The sequence below is a fragment of the Lingula anatina genome, chromosome 9 (genome assembly GCF_051362555.1).
Source record: "Lingula anatina isolate TDL-2025a chromosome 9, LinAna3.0, whole genome shotgun sequence".
NCBI classification, from domain to species: Eukaryota; Metazoa; Brachiopoda; class Lingulata; order Lingulida; family Lingulidae; genus Lingula; species Lingula anatina.
Window position 1 is genome coordinate 5,174,314 of NC_141775.1, and position 23,553 is coordinate 5,197,866.

The following is a 23,553-nucleotide window of genomic DNA, read 5'->3' on the forward strand; positions in this document are numbered from 1 at the left end:
TTGTCAGTTGTCAAGGTGATTATATTCTTTAATAATTGCACATTTTACAGCACATGAAAACCTGAAGACTGCCAAGCCCAATTTTTTTCAGCATTTCTGTCGTTTCACCTTCACATTTTCAAGGCGATTATATTCTTTAATTTTACAGCTTATGTATATAACGTTGTCGCTGTCCTGCCTCTGTCTCTGTAGACGGTCTACGGAGTGCTTGACAGATTATTCGTCTCTTGGAATATTTCATTCCATTGGATTGCATTCTAATATAGAATGCTATAATGATTAAGGCTTACCACGTGGGGTAACATACTATAAATCCAGTGTCATTTCCAAGTCAGAGAGGCCGAGGGTATAAATACTCCTATCATTCATGAGTCTTAGTGTCTGAAATAATCACTTCATGGTACAAAAAGTTTTGTATTGAACACATAGTTAAAAATCACATTTGTTTTGCTTTAAGTGTTGGAATCCTGGGTTAGAGAATACTGCCATATTGTACATTGTGCATTTTCAGCAATAACTTAGGCATTATGCGTCCAACAAGGAGATTCCCCCATATTTCCCCTAATGATCTTATTGTGAAATCAATTAAAGCCGCTGTCAGAACAAAATATCAAGGCAAAAATAAAATATAAAAATATCAAAGCAAAAAGTCAGAATCTCACAATACGAATGCTATCTGTCATATGGATCTAACAATTCCCATCAAACTCATGTCGGTCTAGCAGCTGGCTATCGAGTGCATGTCATATTACCTAATATGTATATTTACTCTCTACCAATTATCCACAAAATATGCACATAATTAATCAAAGACGTATCTGTAAATACCGAGTGAAAACTCAATCTGTGACCCAGGAAGAGGGTTTACTTATTTCATGTGCCTTTACTTTTCAGTAAAGCGTCATGGAGTCGGTAAATTCATGTTCCTCCCTTTTCGAGGCATACCGCAGTAACGGCCTCTCCTCGTCATCAACATAACTTTCGTCAATAGTTCTCCTGCTAACACCTAAATTTGGAGCCCCGTATGCGCGACCACCGCCCACGCTGTGTTGGTACCTCGCGCTTAACCTGGCGCTATCATCCTCCAGCTCCCTGGCGTCGCGATAGTTCGACCAAGACTGCTGCTTACCGCTGGCAAAGATGGCGTAGAAGACTACGCCTGCCATCTCCAGTCCTGCTGTGACCCAGAACACACAGGCCCAGCCAAATGCATCCTGGAAGAATATCAGAATTGACAAGTCACAGTTTATTATTTTATTATATTTTAAAACAAACAAACAAATAGATAAGATGATAAAAATGATGATGACTTTATCTTCGGTCCAACATTCAGGGTAGAGGGTATCATTTTATAGAAATCTATATATAACAAAGGACACCATGGCCTTTCTTGTTTCAGCTTGGAAGTGACGTCACATTCTTTGTTTTACACTCACCCCTTTGCTTGTCAAGGCTCCGACAACTTTAGGCATAATCATGCCCCCTATGCCGCCCAGTTTTGATATGCCCATTAAAATACTGGCATAATCACGTGCCAAGTCAAGAGGATTCGCCTGGTAACCTGAAGTGTTTAATGTCAATATCAAACCCACGCTATGCATTCATTTTGAAAATATTTTTAAAAACGAGTTTTCCATTCAAATTTTGTTTTTTCCACCGTCTCACCAAAATTGATTACTATCGTTATTATTTTTTGGTGTAATATCTTATATCAATCGTCTTGTAAAATATTTTATATTTCTATATTTAAATCTAGGAATAGCAGTGAGTTGTTTGTTGATAATTCATCATAGAATTGTTATATTGTTATATAAAATATATCGCCTCTGACATGATAATCAAACTAAGCACGCAATGCATGTATATCTCATTTCATATTCTAACAAACTATGTCTTAACAAATATATCAGAAGCTCGACTCTTCTGAATTTTAATTTGAAAACTGTTCATAGCTATTCGTGTATCTTACCTGAAGCAGCGAATCCGCTGGCTCCACATGATATCCCAATTAGTGTGACGGCGGCAACTTTACTGGGAAAATACCACGTCATAAACCCGACCAGACACAGTATACTGGCCTCCACTCCAAACCCTAGAAGTGAAATAATAATAATAATAATAATTATAATAATTATAATAACAACAAAAGTTATGAAAAATATCAATCCATAGCTCATCATTGTATATAATCTCATATTTCTTTAAATACTTTGGGGCCAACCATTTTTATCATCATTGTCACAACTCGACAAAGAGTAGACTATTTCCGCAGCCAATCCCCGCCTTCAGGGAACACAAGGCAAAAGCTAAAAATGATGACATAGCTATGACAGCAATTAGGTACATAATTTTTATCCCTCGCCCCCCCCCCCTCCCCCCCCCCCCCCAATCAGCGTGCGGTTTGTAGACTTAAGATACTGATGATTCAAATCGATGACCCCTCACCGACGCAGTTGAACAGCTTTCTGGCAACGGTCCTAGAGACCACTCTTCTTTTCAGACAGGTGTCAGCAATCATGGCCCCAAGACACACGGTTGCCGTGGTAACAAAGAACGGCAAGGAGGACAGATACCCTACCTGAAAAAATAGTCCACAAAATGCACATCAAGAACTCGCAAATAATTTAAGCATGTCATCCTTATCCTTGATTTGTGAAATCCGTCACTGGTCGTTATTAACGGTAGGTTTCCAGAGATCCCGAGAAACCAATTTCACTCTTGATGTAATTACAGTGGGTGGGAGTACACGTGGATTCGATGTGTCACCTATGGTGAGATAACCACATTAAGGCTGAGATGACACGTGCTGAGTTAGGTCGGTCTATGTTGATTGGAAACATACCCTTTTCTGACATAAGTTAAATTCAAATTTATTTTGTACAAAATGCTTTGAATTATTTTCTCGACGGACTTGAACAAAAAAAAAAAAAAAAAAAAAAAAAAAATTACGTACCTCAATTATATTAGGATTATACACATTCTCTAAATATTGAGAGAAATAATTGGTGACCAGAAGAAGCACCCAGCTTCTCGTAGTGCCCGCTACAAACACCGCCCACACAGGAAATGACGTCAGAATCGCCTTGAACGGTATAGCCTTGACCTGTAAATTGATAAACGAAGCAACATTTTAATGCATGCGCAAATTGGAGGTTTCTATATAAAGTTGAAAACATACCCAAATTTACCAAATATTTCATTATTAATTTCAATAAAGAACGAAACATGTTGACATTAAATCTAACAGTTAAATATTGAGGCCAGTGTTTATTCCACTGGAATAAACAAGGACGTAACATCCGGCGCTTACCGCCTCTTGTGGAGCTGCCGATTGTACAGACGTAAATAAATCAGCGTGTTTTTTCCTCCTTTCTTCCTCAAAGAGCTCTCTCTCTTTCTGTCCCAGTCTATGCAGGGCTTTATACGGAGACTTGAAAACAATCAGCACCCACAGTATGCCCCAAATTCCGCCAGCTATGCCTACAATAAGCATTTGACAAACGGGTTACCAACCAGGATATAAACTTAAGGAGGGAATGTAGGTTTGAGATTTTCTCTTAAAATAAAGGTCTTGGCTTTTTTATTCCTGTCACATTCATTTAACGTATCTTCAAAATATCTAATTATGCTTGGAACACAGCTTTAACTTCATCGTGTGACGTAATATTGGGATTTTGGGGACAAAAACACCATTTTTATACACCTGATTTTCTCAGGCACCTGGACAGCTATAAACTTGCTTTTGATGTCATTATGACACTTGAACAAAGTACTACAGCATGGAGTCAGGGATTTTTCTTCAGACACTTATTGTTGATTTTATCTATAAAAACGTGAAATTACATCAAAATATTAGGGAATTTTCACTTTCAAAGTCTATAAATTAGAAAAGAGAGGATCAATCAAAATTTCTTAAAAAGCACTTTTAGAGCATACTGTTCATAATTAGCATGGTGAATTTGGTCTCCCTCAGGTGTACAGGTAGATAGTTAAAGCTTGTTAAGATAACGCTATCTCGTCAATATTGAAAGCAAAGAAAACGAGCAAAAACCCTTTCAGTGAAGTTAATTGTCCACATAAGCAAATAAAATTGTTGACAGCTTTACCTGTTATCGTTCTGACGATCGCGAAGATGGGTACTCTTTTGCCGGTTGAAATTAGCTTGTTTGCATGTATTTGGATGTCAGAAAATCTTATTTTTGTATCAATCTCACCTCCTGTTAGTAACTTCAAGGGGTTACCGCTAGCACTGCCAGAATGATTGACAGGCAATCAAGTAAGCCCTAATGACCCAAGCAATCAGTGGCCACGTCAATTGCCGTCGGGGCAAGTGTTAGGGATGCGCTCTAGGATGTGCACACAATAGCAGCATCGCATGCGGTCTTGTCCACATTCGCCAAGCGAAAAATGGTTCGAAAACACGGTCGTGTTACAGGACGCCGATCGGACCACCAACAACAAGAAATAGACGCAACCAGAAAGGCTTTGTTAGAGGAAATGTCTAAAGTTGGGTGAGTCAGGAAAAATTCTGCGATAATTGTTGAAGAAAAAAAAAAACACTATGTCGGCCTTTAAAGTGCGTACATGAATCCAGAACTGTACCTAGAATTGATGCTAAGGCTAATTCTCCAGCTCATAATTCGGAAAAATCAAAATGTTTATAATAAGCTCTTTCGTGATCTCAGCCTGATATAGTTCGCGCGGAGTCTAGCGATATCATTAGATTTATTTGCTTTACTTTCTTTAATGCACATGTATTGAACCTATGCGCCACCCAGTGAATAATTATGCTAGGGTGTGGGCTCAAGTCTTGTATTTACGCAAAACAATCTTGTGTGTTATTCCAGTATATTCCATACAGGTGACTTTAATAAGCAGAGAATTTCTTTATATTCCGTGAAAATACACTAAATTTATATAAAATAATATCATGGTTGGCCAAAAAATGTACGCACAGTGCATCCGTGCGTATGCCTAGTTACCCCCATGTATATTTTTAAAATCTAACACTAAACTGCATCGACCTGTTGGCGAAAATGGATAGAAAGAATGACGATTGTTGTCACGGGTAGCAAGCAACGGAATTTTCTTCTTTTCTTTTGTGTATCTCAAAAAGTTAACAAGAAAATCGAAAGAACGCGTGTAACAAGCAATATTCAAGGGAGAACGAGTATTTGGAGCAAATCCAATGTGTCGGAAAAGATTCATCTTAGCGCTGATCACAATCAAGAGAGACTATCAAAACAGCTTAAGCGGAACAATAGGCACTGCTTTGCCGATCGCTGTTTATGACAAAGGGGGCATGGCGCATCCCTGTTCTATTGTTTCCCTAGACGTGCTGATGCTGCTTAGGTCCGCCCACCAAGTTTACCCATGCCAACGGCCCTTGACAACGAAGGCGGGGCATATACCAGGCCACCGCTGTCGATGTGTGCAGCATCAGAATAATCAGAAAAAACAAATTTTTTGTTCAAAATGTAAAAATTTTATTCTGTTAAACGTTAAATACACGTTTAACCAATAATTAGACATAAAAAACCAAAAATGGCTATTTTTAGCTATATTTGGGTACATCCGCTCCTTAAATATGCATTTGATGACCAGCCAGGAAATAAACTTTTATATCTGACTATATCTGATTCCACAAGCTTTATCTTGAAAATTATTCTTTAACAACCGTTCAAAAGCAATAGCAATACCTGGGATATGCATATATTTACATATATCAGTTGTACAATGATTTCATCAAAATGGTGTCAGTGTACTTCAGTCTAACATTACCAACTATCTGACGTCATAATCTTTGCTTTGAAAACTGCCAATGAAAATGATAAAAATCGCTATAAGATATCCTGCTAGGGAGAGCTTCGCCCAAGATTTTTTTTTTTTTTTTTTTTTGCTCCTCATGCCACCAGCCAATAAAAATGTAATATTTTACACCAAAACAATAGCATACATTGAACAGATCAGACTTTTTTAATTTGTGGCGAACTACGTATATGTATATCACATTCAACCCTTGGCAAAACTTTGGTACATTAGCTTTATACCGTTGTAATATTCCTTTTCATGCTAAACTTTGTTGGCATAATCTAACAAACGCGACAGCTGAGGCATCTGTGCACAGCAAACACAACGCATATTATCGTCTAGACTACCATTCACCGTCAGGTAATTTACGAGATGCGAAGGGTCCCCACTGTAGGAGGAAGTGTTACAACCAGCTCGCCTTTAACTACCCCAAGGGTACCAAACCTAACCAGTTCAGGATTTTTGTTGAGATGGTTTGGAAGTTTACTTACTGTATATGTAGAAGATCCACTCCCAGCCCAGATGGCAGTTAACAAACCCTGTCAACAACATGGCAATGGCAGGACCACAGTACGCCACTGGAGAGAAATAGACAGAGAGAGAAAGCGATAGAAAGAGATCGCATCACGCAGTTCAGCTATTACCTTTATCCCGCATATTATGTTTTTTTTTGCATCAAACAAAATTTAAAAAATGCAGATTTACTTACAACCAAAATTTTAAAGATACATAACTGATGTGAGTGCAAGTGTGCACATGCTCCGTAAACACAAATTTCTAGTACCACCCTGTTACAAAAAAAAAAAAAAAAAAAAAAAAAAAAAAAAAAAAAAACAAAAACAAAAAAAAAAAAAAAAAAAAAAAAAAAAAAAACGTACAAGCCGAGTAAAAAGTGAAAATTACCCAAAATAATAAGTCGGTAAGCTTGAAAAAGCTTTAAAACTGTACCTTTAACATATATCTGGTCGTAAACATCAATTATCTACCCGTTTACCCAGTTTTTAAAGAAACGAAAAATCAATAGGGCGCGTTTAGTGGCAATGATTTGACATTGCTACCTGCTTAATATGCGCCTTTAAAAGTATTCAAAACATTAAAAATATTTGCAATACATGCAATGCCCAACAGTATAGCCCGTCATTTGAAAACAGCAGGGCAGTAAAAAGAAGAGTAGTTAAAGTTTAAAGGCAGTCACTTCCAAAAAATCTGACTAACTTCTAAAGCGGAAATGCACATTAAAAAAATTGCTATGTCGGAAATGACGTGGCACACTCTTACTCACCTGAAAGAGCGACCAATGAGAGCTTATTTTTCTCGTGTTCAGGGGCCCATTCCTTCCATATGCCCTGCTGGGCCGGGATTTGAACACCCTGAAAAACAGGATACTGTATTTACTAACTCCATATTTCCATTCCTTCCATATTCCCTGCTGGGCTGGGATTTGAACACCCTGAAAAACAGGGTACTGTATTTACTAACTCCATATTTCAAACAAAATTTCTAACTGTTTAAGAGAAAGGACAGCCGTCGCCGTTCTGACTTGCAGACGCTGATAGAACCTACATGTAACTCCTGATCTGGGTTTATTTGGACCGCAGTCAAGAGAACGTATTATTATAGTCACACTTGGAAAGTTAGCCACGATAGGACCGCGGTCATGCGTTAACCGTCGAAAATACCAAAGTAAATGTCCATAGTGTGAGATAATTGCGGGGTGTGATCGCGCGTAAATTAAGGGAGCGAGAGTGAAGTAGGGATAGAGGATGCAGGCCAGCAATTAAAAAAGGGGGGGTCTATTTCTAAAACAGTGGACCTTTAAGATGAAACCTCCTTGTGCCTAGATTAAAATTTTACCCAGAGAGGACCTTTTCACAGCAAAGGAAGGGTTCTTCCGAACCCTCCGAGCCCCTCTTACTACAGGCCTGGGATGGGTGGTAACTGTACGAGCACTTCCAGGACATTTAAACAGGGCATCGAACACAACGGAAATCGAAAATATAATGTAACTCGAAAGCTTTTCTGGCATGGGACTTAAATTTGCAAACTGTTCTTTACATCTGTCGTCTGCTTTCGTTTTCGGCTCCATATCCTTGAAATCAGGATACCCCGTGAATAAACAACTCAAGTATTCATGCTTGTACTTGAATCATTTTATTGAACGTCATATCCTTACCATTGGCCCACTTACTAGCTCTGTTTTTTTTTTTTAGGCTAAGAAACGTTGCATTTTTGTACTTGCTTTCCTTTTCACTCCTGCATTTGACCTGTGAAAGAATTAGGAGCAAAACGCGACATAGGGAGCTTTCTGCATTAAGCTAGTGCACGTATAATGTAATCGGATGTACAGGGTTCAGGCTTGCAAATAATTCCGTGTGGAGATAAAAGTCGTTTTCTTTACCCTCTCTATACATGAGCATACTTTACCAGAGACCACCTGCGTGATGACGTCATAACTGTAAAAAAGTCATGCACCGCGCAGTAATATGAACAGCCAGTAAATAGACAGAGGAATGCCTGTGGATATCTCGCGTGAGACACTTCCGACTGTGGTCCTGGGCCCCGTAACTCGAAAGCATCGCGCATTGCGACCGAGCACAAGCGTCTCGATTCCATAACTCGCCCATACTCGCCCCATATAATAGCCTCGAAATAAAAGGTGATATCCCTATTCGCACTTCGCGATGCTTTCGAGTTACGAGGCCCTGGTAGAAGGGAGGCAGAGGGTGACGCGTGAGGACGTGTTCTGCATAAGGGCGCTTTCAGGACAACTGATCCGCGAAAAAAATATGTTTTACCACAAATCGTGTGAATTATTAATATTAAGACCACATGGGTGTGACGATAGCGATCTATATGTTGAGTGCCAACTTTGAAATAGGCATTATATCCGAGGACAGTTTAGCTCACGTTGTTCTCATTTGGTCTGAACGACTGAGAATGAATTAAAATTATAAAAGGATCAATTTCTATTTTGTAGCGTTCACATCACCCTCTCAGGATTAAGCTTCGACACAGAGATTAATTTTCTTCACAGGACAATATAACATGTTTTGAAATGTACTTTGTGGTTGTGCACAATTTCAACCTCATCATAGTACAGGGAGCGTGAAGAAAATAAACCACTGCTAATCGTGTCTGTGAAATACATTAGTGTGTTTTTCTACAAGTTACTTTCGGTTTCGATTGAGGTTCCTGGAAGCAAATTCCTAGCTGAACCGCAGCTGGTATGTATAATGCAGTAGGATATTTACTGGTACTGGTACGACATGAGTCACAGAGCCGCACATAACATACACAGGTGTTTAACTTGAGCGGATTTCACGTATTTAGTATAATTCAGTGATGAACAGTTGTATCCCAATGGCATATCAGTTTGGGGGGGGGGGGGGGGGAGAGAGGGGAGCTTGGGGATGGGGCAGTGGTACATTGTACCCGCTTCTCCCCTTTTCAATCTATAAAGAATTATAAAAAAATTAAAAAACACACTAGACAAAAGCAGACAATTTAAGTCTCCCTTACTATGAACTTATCTTAAACACAGCTAGGTCAAATAATGTGAGTGCGTTTGTTTTTTAGTAGGTCTTGATTTTTTGTACGCCGCTTTGTATCTATGAACAAGAAAGTTGCACATTTTATTTCTCCGATCCACTAAAGCCGTCGATATATTTTTTTTTTGGGGGGGTATAGGGGATACTGAATCATTTATATTGGATAAAAACAGAGTACTTACTACCTAGCGACTTAGTCTACGACCTAAATGAAATCAACGGGGTTATGCGTGTACATGCACTTACTTCCGAGAGCCCTTGCAACAACCGAATAACGACAACTAGCCTCCAGTCGATTTTCATCATGGTGGGAATGGTGGCGAACAGCGCGAAGCTGATGACAGTGGCGGCACAGAACACCCTGAAACAACACGCACGTGACAGCTTTAACAAACTGATATCGAGATTTTTGTTTTACTGCAGTGTATACAGAAATGTATTGCGTTCTATGCGTCAAGTATAGTGTAGTTGGGTGTAAGACAGTTACAGATAGAGACATTTTAAACGCAAGGAGAGAGAGAGGGAGAGAGAGACAGGAATCAATTTCAAGTCAGACGTCAGTGCACATAAAATTAGATTTATATGCATAGATAAATAAAAGGAGAAATAAAGATTACGCAAATGAAACAACAAATTGGTATCAAATAAATAAATAAATAAATAAATAAATAAATAAATAAATAAAAGACAAATATTAAAACCAAGTGAGAAAGTCGTACCTGTGAGCTGGTAGGGCAGCCGCGAGCACTCCCCCCGGAAGCTGTGTGATGATGTAGCCTATACCGTAGGCCGTAAACACCCAGCCCACCTCGTCTGTGCTCCACGGCAGCGTGAAATTATCTTCAGCTGGACACTGGAAAAAACAGAGAAAAAATTACACACACATGCATATCTCTGACAATTTGATTCATCATACAATGCCGCTTTTATGATAAAGCCATCAGCAGGGCGTCAGTTCATTTTTTAGAACAGCCATAAGCTGGAGAATAATTACTTAAGTGAAAATGAATAAATTTATTTCACGTGTTATTTTGTTATCTTCACATATATTTCAGACAACAAATACATCCATGTGGTTGATGCATAACGTAACTGCCCATTGTTACAGGAAACACATCTCTATTTACGACCACAAAACAATAGCGGCACTTCCCTCGTTTATCTTGGTAGTCGATACGACGGTCAAGTGTTCAGAATAACACCTGATTAAGGGACCGTTCCCATAAAACTATCGTACTGTAACTATCAGGATAGACCTAGGGGATTCTCGCTTAGTTGCATTCCGTTTAATAGTGCAAGAAAGTAATTTACCCCTACCCTCTACCAGGGCGACAGGTTGATTTTTCACAGGTATGTCTTCAGATAAATGGACAGTCATTTTGGTCTAAAATTTTCCGTTTTCCCCTATATAATCAGCCAACCTGGAAGCAACCTGGAAGAGGGTGATTTACCCCCCCCCCCCCCCCCCCCCCCAGCAGCTTCAGTGGGCATGAAAGACATGTACACTGTGTAAGCCTCTTAAACTGCATGCGATTTAGCGAGAATCCTCTCGGAGTTAGAGCGATCACGCTAGCACGATAGTTTTATGGGAACCAGTCTAAGACTGAAAATGACATTATAATATTACTAATTGTTATATCTATAAAGCAAATTTAGTCCTGTCCTTAGCCAGGAAATGTGTTTTATCTGTTCATTTAAGGGTCAGGTCGGGTCAGGTCTATGTACGTAATATGTACTCGCATCTAGGTTCGATAAACAAGCCTGTTGTGATAAAAGCAGTAAAGATTAAGATAATTAAGATTTAGATTTAAGAGATTTCAAATAAATACACTTGAAATTGGAGGAGTTTTGTATATGCATAACAAGTTTTTTAACGTAACTAAAACGTTCAAGCATGGTGGAGTATGTAACAGTTTTATCATGTAAAAGTACAAAAAATCCACTTATAACCAACACATTATTACTCCTAGTTACGAAGTCAGGTATCTTACATCAGGTAATCGCGCGTTTATCAGATAGATGATCCGAAAGTAAATACCCCCCCCCCCCCCAGGTGTAAGTTATTTCCAGACCAGTCTTTTTCGATTATCTTCTCGATGATAATTTCGATCTCGGTACCCGTTCTAAAGGACAAAATCAACCTATGTTTTATGCCAATTTCCGTCGAAGACACAAAAAACAGCTGACTATAAACAACAGGCACTGCATTTCATTACTTTATATCGGTACTAAGTGATCTTACGATTGTTTTTCTATTATGTTGTTGCACTTAATCATTGTGATCGATAACACGAGTAACAATACTACTTAATAATATTCAGCATAAAATCAATAAGCAAAGATACCCAACGGCACTCATCTTATCATAGACAAGGCCGCTGTCTACAGAATAGCTAAAGAGTCTGTTAGGAGGTGCATTTTTAGGAGAGGGTGCATACTACCCGGCGACGTACAAGGCTCAATATATTTATATAATTTAGTGCATACAACAGTTTCTTCCTGTGTGTATGCGTGTGTGAATGTGTGTGTAAAATTTCGGAGTGTGTGTGTGTAAATTATCCAGTGTGTGTCTATGTGCTAGTGTGTTTATGAAAGTGAAAGAGAAATTGAATGATCTCTTTCTCTCTCTCTCTCTCTCTCTCTCTCTCTCTCTGTTGAACTCTCTTTCTCTCTCTCTCTCGCTCTCTCTCTCTCTGCGTATAGAATAGGTATCAGCCATGGACGTACTAGTCTCTATACACATACCTGTGTCCAAGTACACGTACCTCTATTCAGTACAAATATTTCTTTTACTTCGTTTCTAGTCTTCAAAATATGTATAAGCAGAAATTCAATCTAATTTAGTTACCAGTGGGTAAAAAATCAGCCATGGATTAAAAAATGAGATCAGATTCACTTGTAATTGATTGCTATTTATAACGTGCAAACTAGATTGCCCTGAGAGTATGGGGGGTTAATAATGCCATATCAGAACTCAATGACAAAAGACTGATAATGGCGGATCTTTGTAAGAGTCCACCGACAAAGGACAAATGTTAAAAGCCTTTGTAGTCAAGAGGGGTACACGTGAGAACAATAGTATTTGTATCGTGAAGGTGGTGGGGGCGGCTCGTTAAAGGATAACCATGGCAACGATACTACCAAGTGACCGTGCAAGTCCTTTTACTTTTATATAGGACACAGTGGTATGAGTCAGTTTGATGACCAAAATCATTAAGGTTAGTGAGAGTGTATAAAATGGATGAGCTTAGGAGGGACGTTTGGCTTGCTAATGTCCATGACTCAGTTGTTGTATTTTGACCAAGTAAAAAAAATTGAGCTCCTAATTTTAAAATTGGCTAGTCTTAGTGTATCAGAGCCATAGACTATATTTAAAAGCGCGATCAAGCAACCACTGGGACGTGTAAACTAAAATTTAACTAACTTAAATCCTATATATAATAATAGCTAGGGTGGTAGTACATGTGCATCAGCTTAAGTTTTACGTTGACACTGAACCACTACTTACCGTTGAATTCAGAGCATCGCTGTGGCTTCCCTCTGTTCCGTTGGTCTTCACAACGTCGGTGAACGTGACGGATAAGGCGCTGCGCAGTCCGAACGAGAGGCACAGCCCGAGAAAACTCAAGAAGGAGACCAGATAGCGTCTCTGAACCCATCCGCACCACGCCATGACGACGGCGTCTCCGAAGGAACGTAAGATGGCGTCGAAGAGAACAAGAGTGGTATTGATGTTTGCTTCGTGTATGAGAAAAGAAGAGGTCTTGAATTCCTTTCAGAGGTCAGTCGTAACTGTTTTCTCACGCAAAGTAATGTTTTACTCGCCGTGCAATGTTAATGTGTGACACATCCGATGAATGAACTGTTTCTACGAGTTACTCTGGAGATCTTGGTGCATGCCGGCCTCGCACAAGGCCTTATCCGCGAACAACCTTGGCTCGCATCATAATGTCTTCTTTGAGAAAATGTGAACCAGTTTATGACGCAGCCCGGAAGTTACCGAAAGGTTTATTCCTGGAAGGACAGTGCCATGGCTTTAAGACTCGTGCACTTCAATAATTATATAACCGAGTGAGTCACCGTCCTCTGCTGTAATTATAAGTTCCGGATATACAGGATAGGGGGAATCCCCATTCTACAGACCTGCTCTATCTCAGAACTCGAAAAAAGAGAAAATTTGTACTAAGTAGAAAGGATATGACGAATCCTGACTTGTCATTTATATAGTCACGTGGGGATAAGAAAAGCAGGTATAAAGATCAGTGGCGAACGTTACCAAGTGTTTTGGTACTTAGGAGTAGTCCAAAATCGAAGGCTATTCTTCCTATTTCAGGCACATGGTGACAAGATAGGGCGACAAAGGGAAACTAGCGTAACCGCACCTAGTTGTAGCTGCCAGAATGGCGAATTTTAGTACAGTGCGTGAGAGCAAGAGTTCGGACATGAAAAGGCAAAATATTCGGCATGAAGGTAAGCCTGACATTGACAAAAACGGGAGTGATAGAGTGGCGGATTTAGGGGGGAGGGGCGGTGTCAGGGGGGGTTCTGAAAAAAATCACACCAATGGTCCCCTCTTGAAATTAGAATTTTGACTAGCTGAATCATAGTTTTAAACCGTACCAAATGGCACCGTTCGCCCTCTAAATACAATTTATTTTCGGGGCGCTTCAACGGACCCCGAACCCCACGCCAAGGGGAGGGGGGGGGGAGGGGGGTCTTACCCCCCTTCAAATAATCCTGGATCCGCCCCTGGTGACAGTAAAGTGTACGACGAGGTGACCGGTTTAGAACACGAACGAACCGGTTTAGCGCCGAATAAAGTTAGCTACTTGCTGGTAGTCCGCCTATAATATTGTCAGATATTGATACGTGTATCTTTTTAACGTAAGGACTCACACACACATTCATACACATACACACACACACGGAGAGAGAGAGAGAGAGAGAGAGAGAGAGAGAGAGAGAGGGAGGAGAGAGGGGGATCCAGTCATCACAAATGAAAGAAAAAAGTCATTTTTTAAAATTTTTATACGCACAACTGTGATATTCTTTTACATTCTTGTATATCGCTAATGTTCGCCGTTCGTGTACTGTTTAATTAATTACCGTGCTGAGACCAGAAAATTGAACAGATTGCCTTTTTTGGTTACGTTTTTTCCATCAAGATCTATGTGAAATTGATAAGAATAAGTATTTATACCAACCAGATTACTAACTACATGCATTGCTAATAGTGCTGTTCCCTTATGCTAATTTTTCTTTGTTTGCTTCTCTTCCACGTGCAACGTACGTTTATGAAATACAGGATTTGTGAACGGTGCAATTTGAAATGTAACACCATTTAGTTGCCATAGCTATTATCACAAAGCCTTGTGACATACTTAAGAGAAACGGAAAATAAGGTTTAAGGATAGTTTCTAATTGAATGACGTGAACTTAATTATGTGTATTCACGTGATCCGTGTAATTCATCTTGTGTGTATCACGCCTGATTGTTAGGAACAGGCTTGAAACGCACATGCCGAGTTTGTCTTTCTCTTATCTCTTTGGGCTGGGCAACTTATGTTTTTTGTCGTTAAGTTTCAGTACTGGTGTGTTTATTTAACTTTTTTTATAATGTACTGGAATGAAAAATTGGGTCACAGAATCATTGATAGCTTAGTAATCTATTTTTTGCTAAGAACTACCGCATACTAGATGCTCCAAGTGTGTTATGTCGTACAATAAGGAAATTGAATTATTTATGCATGTATAATATCCATAAAGTAAAACAGTACTTTCAGATAAAGAAGTGCTCAATAAATAACTAGAATTCCAGGGTTATATAGCATAATACTTGTCAAATAGAGGCGTAATAAAAGCAGGGTTGACAGAGATAAAGAACTTAAAAGTTAAGAGATGACAATGTTCCTTTCTATCTGTTGTCTATCAGTCAAAAATGTTCGATGGGTATTTAGGTCACAGGGCCCCAACCTCGGATCAAGAAATCTCAACATTGTTTTACTAAGTATAAAATTAACAACTTATTTTGAGTTTAATCTTTAGTTGGAGATAAGGTAGTACTTTTTTGTTGTAAAAGTATGTTTATCAAGCTTTGGTCATCATAATTGTATGACTATTCCATGTCAAGTCACATAGTCTCCTGATGGTTGAACCCGGAATTGACCTGGTTTGAAAAGATAAAAAGTGATAACCATGTGTGAAATCAGCACCGTCGATTGTGGTTTCGTCACAGCTAACGCAATCACCTCTGCAGGCACTATTCATTTTATCTCTTCGGTCGATTGCTGTAAAGTTCGGATGTGTGCTCCTCTTGTTATGTGATGATGAAAAAAGTGAATCTTGGCGAAAGTAAACGTATGCTTTTACTTTTCAGGAAAAACATTTCAGATGTTGCCTCACTTTATACCATAGCTGAATATTGTTGCATGATGATCCCTTTTACTAAACACGTTCGACGCAATTTTATTTTGTGCGTTGGATAGAGTATGCGCGTGCAATATGCTAGTGAACGTAATGTGGTTTTCCATTTTTGAACTTCAAATAGAGCCAGCCCTATTCATCTTGTACTTTTCCAGTGTTTCATTCTTTTGATTACTTCAATCAACTGAATGAAAGGTGTGTCTTCCCAGGTTTTTGTTATATTTTCTGTTATCAATTAGTGTTTCTCAATGTAAAACATTACAAAGTGAAGCTTAAGATTGATTATAATACTGTCTGAACGATTGAATCAGTGTTAATATGGGGCCATAGAATCATAATACGATTCTCGGAGAGGATCATCGTCAAATATTCCATCATCATATTCATCATCTTCGTCATTGATCTCATCATAACCTGGATAACCCGAACCGCCGGTCTTTTCCGAAAACCGAACGCTTCTACTTCGTGTGGCTCCGTAACTGGTCGTGTTTTTCCGCGTGATGTCAAGTTCTCTTGCGTCGCGGTAACTGGACCACGGCTGCTGTTTTCCGCTGGCGAATATGGCGAAAAATAGGACGCCGCCAAGTTCTATCCCCGCGGTCAACCAGAACACGTTGGACCAACCCGCAGGATCCTGGAACATGTATTATAATAAATTTAACACCAGTATCTCTCTCTCTCTCTCTCTCTCTTACACACACACACACACACACACACACACACACACACACACGTGCTTCATATACTTATGCGTTTTACGTGTTATTTTCATAGATCTTTATGTTTGGTGATTATCGTGTAGTACATGTACATACGTTACATTTAATTCGCTTTTTTGCAACTTTTCCTATAGCAATATTCACAACAACCATTCACCATCTTCACAATGATTCATATACAGCATTATATACACTGAGATTATTTCGTATTTTATTTTGTTAGATTTAACAACAATGCCGTCTGTTGGTGACAGGCATTCTTCACTCCCCCCCCTACATACCCTGTTGACGGTAAGAACCCCAACAACGTTGGGCATAATCATTCCTCCTATTCCTCCTAGTTTGGAAATGCCCATCAAAATGGCGGCATGGTCACGTGCTAAGTCCAGGGGATTGGCTTGGTAACCTACGTGAATATACGCAATCTGAAGTCAAGCGGCTTACCTTAACCAGATTTCCAAATCTTATGATTTTCAAAGGATGAAGAAAGTTAAATGTGGTGATAACTTTATTTGTAGCTCTGTACCGTATAAACCACAATTTTCAAGTATAATGCAGATTACATTAATAATAGTTGAATATAGCTTGCATTTGTTGTAAGTCTGACGTAAAACGACAACTGTGGAATCCTTCTCGGTATACAATGTATATAATATGCACCAAAACGAAGTATTAAAACAAATAAAAGTCGAATGAAAATCGACATATACATGCACATTGTAGACAATTAAATTTTCCGTACAAACCTGAAGCCGCAAACCCACTGGATCCACATGACACAGATAGTAAAACCACGGCTAAGATTTCATTCGGAAAATATGACGTCATGAATCCGGCGACTATTAAGATTGTTGCCTCAAAGCCAAAACCTGAAAGGAGAATTTCATTTAGCCTAATGAAGAAGGGGGTGTATATGAAATGAATCCAGCTGGTGATGGGCTGTTAAAAATAACGTTAGATGTTTCAAGATTTCACGGAAAGTGACATGAAAAGCAATATGTCAGATAGTCCAGCTGATTTTCATTTGCCTGATTTAATAGATTTTCTGAAACGTGTCCACATCTCCGATGCAAATAACAACCTGACGGCTTTTTTAATCTGCCAAATTAACTGCAATTAATAAATTCGACAATTGCATTAAATTATCAGTAAAATTCTTGAAGCTCATTTCAGTAACTGACAGTTTTAAAGAGGAATATTTTTTTAAATACAATATTTTTTTAGATACTGTTCTGTCACACGTCTTTGGCACCTGTACATGTACAGTGTGCAGGTAACAGTTTACAGTGATCAATGGGGACATTCACACTAGAAGATCGAGGATCTTCTGATGCACGGAACAAATATGACGGACCCTACATGAAAGAAGAGCCAACTAATCCGCATTAAACGGATTAAATCACGGCTCCGAGGTTTAATTACTAGACCCCTGCAAGGACGGCGCATGACGGGAGACCACCAGAGGATTAGTCGACTCTTCTTTCATGTAGGGTCCGCCATATTTGATCCGTGGATCAGAAGATCCTTAAATCTTTTGATCTGAATGGGGTCAATGGGAACCCAATTAGAAACCTACCAACACAGTTGAATAGCTTCCTGGCCACAGTCCTGGAGACCACCTTCCGCTTCAGGACGAAATCAGCAATGGCCGCCCCCACACACACGGTTACTGTCGTCACAAAAAACGGGACAGCTGACAGGTACCCGATCTAGAACGTATATACATTTGTTTTCGATAGAAATCTTAGATAATTATAATTATTGCGTAATACATTTCATTGTGTCCTAAATTTCAAAGTTTTAATACATTGTATAGTATTGCTTGTTGTTAAGTATAATGCTGGGAGTATTGTTCTGATTTCGTGTACTTCATAAACCTCTCCTTGGTGTCTGTATGTTGGTTTGCAAGCGTACACCGGTAAGTGAGTTTTTTTGTATATTACTGTATGAACGTACATGTACATGTATGACAGAAGTTTCACAATTACAACAGGCTGCACGGGAATTTGACCTTACCTTAATGTCATTAACTGTATTTCAATACTATGAATAAAAGCTATGCATAAATGTAGACTTACAAAAAAAAAAAAAAAAAAAAAAAAAAAAAAAAAAAAAATTAAAACTTTGGTGACTGAAATTGTCAGTATCTCCATGTTAAGTCCTTATGCACGTTCTTACACTGTACCAGGTAGAACTCATCATATAGATTAACTTTTTTCAAGTTTCTCTTAAATCCATCATATGAATACTGTGCATGTGTATATACCGCTAATGAAATAAGAACCAAGTTCAAAGAATACAAACCACATCAATTGGCATGTGGAAAACGTTGTCCAAATATTCTGAGAAATAATTGGTCACCAGTAGGAGGACCCAGCTTCGGGTAGTTCCGGCAACGAAAACTGCCCATACAGGAAGTGACGTCAGAATTGACTTCCACGGAATCCCTTTAACCTAAATTGCAATGTACGCATTAATTATTGTAAGATGGCCAAATGTGTAATAATTCAACTGATTTTTTTTCATTTGTGATTTGATGTAAAGACAGCAAGATCAAGGCTGAAAGAGAGAGAGAGAGAGAGAGAGAGAGAGAGAGAGAGAGAGGGAGACCACAGCCACCTTTGCCAGTCCTTTGATAGATTTGGATGTTTGAGTCTTCATTATGTTAGCCGTTCTTTTTCTCTTTTCCTCTTCAAACAGCAATCTCTCTTTGTCCCCTATTCTATTGGGTGATTTATATGGTGACTGGAACACTAGTAACAGCCAAATGATAAACCAGACCCCTCCAATGATGCCTGGAAGACAATGTGTAATTATAATGTGACTGATATCAATTTTATGTAGGAAAAAGCGCCCGCTAGTTCGTTGAAATGTCTTTGGGCCTACCAAAACTTGTCTGCCTGCTTGCTTGCAAGTGGGCTCTTTCTGACATGATGAATTATTCGGAAATAAGAACTTTAATTATTTTAATTTGAAAGTTCACTGTGATAAATGTCACTAACATTTAATAAAGCTGTATGAAGGAATGACCATGAAAATTTTAAAGCTTACGATTTAACACCAACTGTAGATCAATTTTTATTTTTGAGAAAACTAATCACTACTGACTTTAGAGCACATACTGTATATGTAGAATATCCAGTACCATCCTAACTTTACGTTGACCACTCCCGTGACCAACATGGCAATAGCTGGACCGCAATACGCCCCTGGAATATTAAATAATTCATTTGTTTGTTAAAATACAGTCTTTTTATGACCATTTGAATAGCAAAATCAACAGATTTTTTCTTTAACCTTGTAACCGTGCAACGCCATGTTGCATTTATTCCCCCACTTTCAACGACAGTGTTTTATTTTTTTTTTAATACCAAAAAAAAAAAAAAAATGAAGTTTGATTTTAAAAAAAAAGCGATACTTGTTTTTACTCCATATCACAAATTCTCCACAAATTTGGTACCTGCATTCTGCTCTAAGTTACCAGCCCAGTCGATAGATTGGGGGTCAGCTTAGGTGATTCTCACACGCAGTAGTCAGAATACCTTTAACTGCGTTAAGTTGTCACTAAGGCAAAGTGAACCGGTCCAGTTAAACGTAACACTAGAAAAGAACACGACCCATGATCATACGTACCAGAGAGGGCTATTAAGGACAGCTTGTTCTTTTCACTTTCCGGTGCCCATTCCGTCCATATCCCTTGCTGTGCAGGGATAGTGACCCCCTGGGGAATACACACACGTGACACTAGTGAGTGTTTAATGTTGTAGTATTAAAAAGTATGTAATGCAATGCCTTTTACTAGTCCATTTTTGCCTTTGGAAGACAGTAATCAAGGTAAAGTAATTTTAGTAAATGAAATAACTAAAAGGATACGTAAATACGTAAAGTTCCAACAAGATTATGCGAATAAAAACATATAGGATGATTGGTTAATGGATAAATATATATTCACAGATAGATACGGCAATAAATAAATTAATAAGTAAATAGACAGGCACACTCAAACTGCATAAAAAAAGCTTTCCATCGGTCATGAGTCAGCTTGTAATTGACAAAATCGTAAAAGGACATCACGTGAGTGATATTACATAACTGATACCTGCAGGTTTATGTTACATAATTACCGCTATGACAACGAAGGTCAAGGTTATCTAGTCATTGCTTATGATAGATAACGTGATACGGTAATATTATATTAGTACCGCAAACCACGATGAATGAGATCAAATGTATATAAATATATGTATGGAAGGTGATTCAAAGCCAAGTGCTTGAAGATAGCATTTTGGCGTAACACGGTTGCGTGATCACCGTAGAACTTATCTGTCCGCGGTTCACTTCCCTCAGTATTTTATGAGTAAAATATTTTCTTTGTAAATACAAGAGTTATGTCTGTGTCAGCACTGTCTCGAAATATGTTAAACAACAAGTGCGTGTAGGATGAATGAATTCGTGAAACGTTTCAGTTGAAAACGTTAACGCAATTAACTTTGCCCAGTCTTATCTACCGGAGTACGTGTACTTCCACTAAATCAGCTCCATTAACAGTATAGTGACAACAATGATGATAATAATGACCAGCATCTTTATTATTCAATATAATAACAATAATATTTGTCTTAGGGATAACATTTAGAATAATATTTTCATAGGGTATTAGTATACCTGCAACTCACCTCCACGAAACCTTGTAGAAAGCGGATCACGACGGCATAGCGGTAGTCCCCCGCCACGATAGCCGACGGAAGACACGCAAAGAGCCCAAAACTGAAGGCACAAGCGAAGCTGAACACTCTGAAGAGACGAAAAGACAACACTCTATGAGCGTCACCTCGTCACTCTCTGGCAGGAGGCGCAGGAGAGGAGGTGATATGCGCGCGCGCGCATTTGTGTGTTGTTAACATGTAGTGGATGTTGTTAAAAGGCAGTTTTGTGTCTTAGACCCCATTCCCAGAGATTAGATCGATCCAACTAGATCGACCAAACTCCCTGGGGGTTCACGCTAAATAGCTGTCAGCCGAGCGGGCACGAAAGTTAATTACCCCCTTACAGCTTGTTGTAGGCGGGACGGACATTTAAGCCGGATGATCTGACAGTATTCTAGTGAGACTCCCCACGGAGATTGATCGATCTAAAATCTATGGGAATGCGCCCTTATTGTCTCGTCTGTAGCAATATGGTTTGAGGAATGGAGAAGTGCTTTGGGCCTCCCTCCTTACAATAAGGTAATTATGATGTACGTTTGGTAACCCCCCCCCCCCCCCATGCACACAAAGGCACGTGCATCCGTACTTTCTCGCAGGCATACACACGCACGCGCAAACACAAACATTTCATAATTCAAAGAAACAGAGTTAAGTCTTTTACGCTCAATATGGAGCCTTAATAATGATTTTATTGCAAAATAGTCACTGTTAGTTCTTTAACATTCCGGGCGAAAGAAGGCACGTGCTTGAGGGGAATAAAAAGTCGAAAGGCGAATGAGAAGAAAAAGAGGAAGAAAAAGTGGAAGAAAAAGAAGAAACGAATCTGCGTGAAAGCATTACATTCTGAATGTGCTACTCACAAATGCGCTGGCAGAGCGGCGGAGAGCACTCCCCCTGGAATCTGTGTGATGATATAGCCTATGCCGTACGCACTGAACACCCAACCAACCTCAGACGTCGTCCAGTCCAAGTGGAAAGAATGGTTATCGCTGTGCTGGAGTAATAATAATAATGATAAGAAGAAGAAGAAGAAGAAGAAGAAGAAAAACATCAACAACAACAATAATGATAATTATGATAAAAACAACGACAACAGCAACAACAACAACAATAATAATAATAATAATAATAATAATAATAATAATAATAATAATAATAATAATAATAATAATAATGATAATAATAATAAACAGGAAATAATGAAAATAATAGTTGTAATTGAGATGGTGACCATTATTTACTTTGTCCATTTATTATCGAGCTAACTGATCATCTATGATCTACTGTTGTCAGTTGTCAGTTTATGAATTTTATAAAGGTTGATTATTTCAAAGTAAATGTATCGATGTGACCATCAGGGATGTCACATTACGCTGGTGACAAATATAAAATAAATAAATAAATAAATAAATAAATACCGACCCTACATTCAGCTGCTGTTCAGAAAGGACAGGTTCCGTTAAGAGTAAAAATAAGGTTAGGTCAAGAACTGAGGAAGGAGGGAAGAAGGGATGAGGAGGCAGGGTGAACTCACCGGTGTGTGGTGGTGCGAGTCATTTCCACTTGCGTGACTCTGAACGAGGTTCGTCAGGGACACCGAGAGGGCGCTTCGTAACCCAAACAAAAGACACAAGCCGAAGAAACTGAGGAGAGAAACAACATATCTCCTTTGGACAAAACCGCACCACGCCATCTTGCACACCCTGTTACTTCCGAGTTCGAGATTTTAGTCCACCCTCTCACGACTCTCCCCTTCAATTGTTTCCCTTTCATCACGCTCTCTAGTGGAGCGGGCGATATCTCAACCGATATGATTAGATTAGTTAAAAATAACATAGTTGGGGTGCTTCGAGGCGCCGAATTAATATTTCACAACAGTAAACGTTTCTAAATGATGCATGTTAATCTAAATGGTATATTGGAAAGTAAATGTTAACGACTTGTAAGTGATTTGTAATTTTTTTAGGGTAACATTTCATATTTGCCTTGAATAGCAGATGTACACAGGAAGTTTTAAGCCCCTCTATTTGGCTTATCTGACAATATGACTGACACGATATTCGATATCACACCAAACAGGTCACGAATTAACGCATCATTGTTATTGTATTCATCATTAACGCACCCTATACAGAGCCACATACATTGTACGTGTAATATTTTTCATTCAGTAATTTTTGACAAAGATCTCTTCCGTTATCTATTGTTACATCTTATAAAGCCTTCAGGCATCGAGTTAAGTGTATATAATGCATGTGGTGGTAAGGGGATGTCTTAAGGTGACGTCACAGTTACGTCATTTATGTGACGCCATTGGTTATATCACCTATCTATGACATAATCAGG

General features: G+C 38.9%; 3 protein-coding genes across 8 annotated transcripts in view; 1 reads left to right on the forward strand and 2 right to left on the reverse strand.

The window, feature by feature from the left end:
- On the reverse strand, positions 1-13,035 carry LOC106169251 (vesicular glutamate transporter 2). Its single transcript, XM_086995007.1, has 11 exons — positions 12,868-13,035; positions 10,079-10,212; positions 9,606-9,720; positions 7,094-7,181; positions 6,303-6,389; positions 3,311-3,480; positions 2,954-3,103; positions 2,446-2,578; positions 1,970-2,092; positions 1,437-1,561; positions 1-1,214 (listed from the first exon to the last, which is right to left on the reverse strand). Exons 1-11 carry the CDS (start codon positions 13,030-13,032, stop codon positions 891-893), a joined length of 1,614 nt encoding a protein of 537 aa, XP_086851133.1. The 5' UTR covers positions 13,033-13,035; the 3' UTR covers positions 1-890.
- LOC106169250 (Na(+)/citrate cotransporter-like) overlaps positions 12,971-23,553 on the forward strand; it is a 27,187-nt gene continuing 16,604 nt past the window's right edge. For 2 of the 5 annotated variants that reach the window (XM_013548661.3, XM_086995006.1), the window contains exons 1-2: positions 13,294-13,430; positions 13,693-13,829. In XM_013548661.3, coding sequence (XP_013404115.2) covers positions 13,760-13,829 — 70 coding nt within the window. In that variant the 5' untranslated portion in view covers positions 13,294-13,430; positions 13,693-13,759. Of the gene's footprint in view, positions 13,141-13,293; positions 13,431-13,473; positions 13,610-13,692; positions 13,830-21,225; positions 21,368-23,553 lie in introns of those variants that run through there. The other 3 variants (XM_086995002.1, XM_086995003.1, XM_086995004.1) reach the window with 3 other exon arrangements.
- Positions 14,370-22,972, reverse strand: LOC106169252 (vesicular glutamate transporter 2). 2 transcript variants are annotated; one of them, XM_086995008.1, is made up of 11 exons: positions 22,742-22,972; positions 22,068-22,201; positions 21,178-21,295; positions 20,135-20,222; positions 19,624-19,710; positions 19,121-19,254; positions 18,806-18,955; positions 18,078-18,210; positions 17,248-17,370; positions 16,783-16,907; positions 14,370-16,416 (listed from the first exon to the last, which is right to left on the reverse strand). In XM_086995008.1, the coding sequence occupies exons 1-11, from the start codon at positions 22,898-22,900 to the stop codon at positions 16,096-16,098; spliced, it is 1,572 nt and encodes a 523-aa protein (XP_086851134.1). In that variant the 5' UTR covers positions 22,901-22,972; the 3' UTR covers positions 14,370-16,095. The 2 variants fall into 2 exon arrangements, with proteins under 2 accessions (XP_086851134.1, XP_013404117.2); XM_013548663.2 differs by having other exon boundaries at positions 19,121-19,296.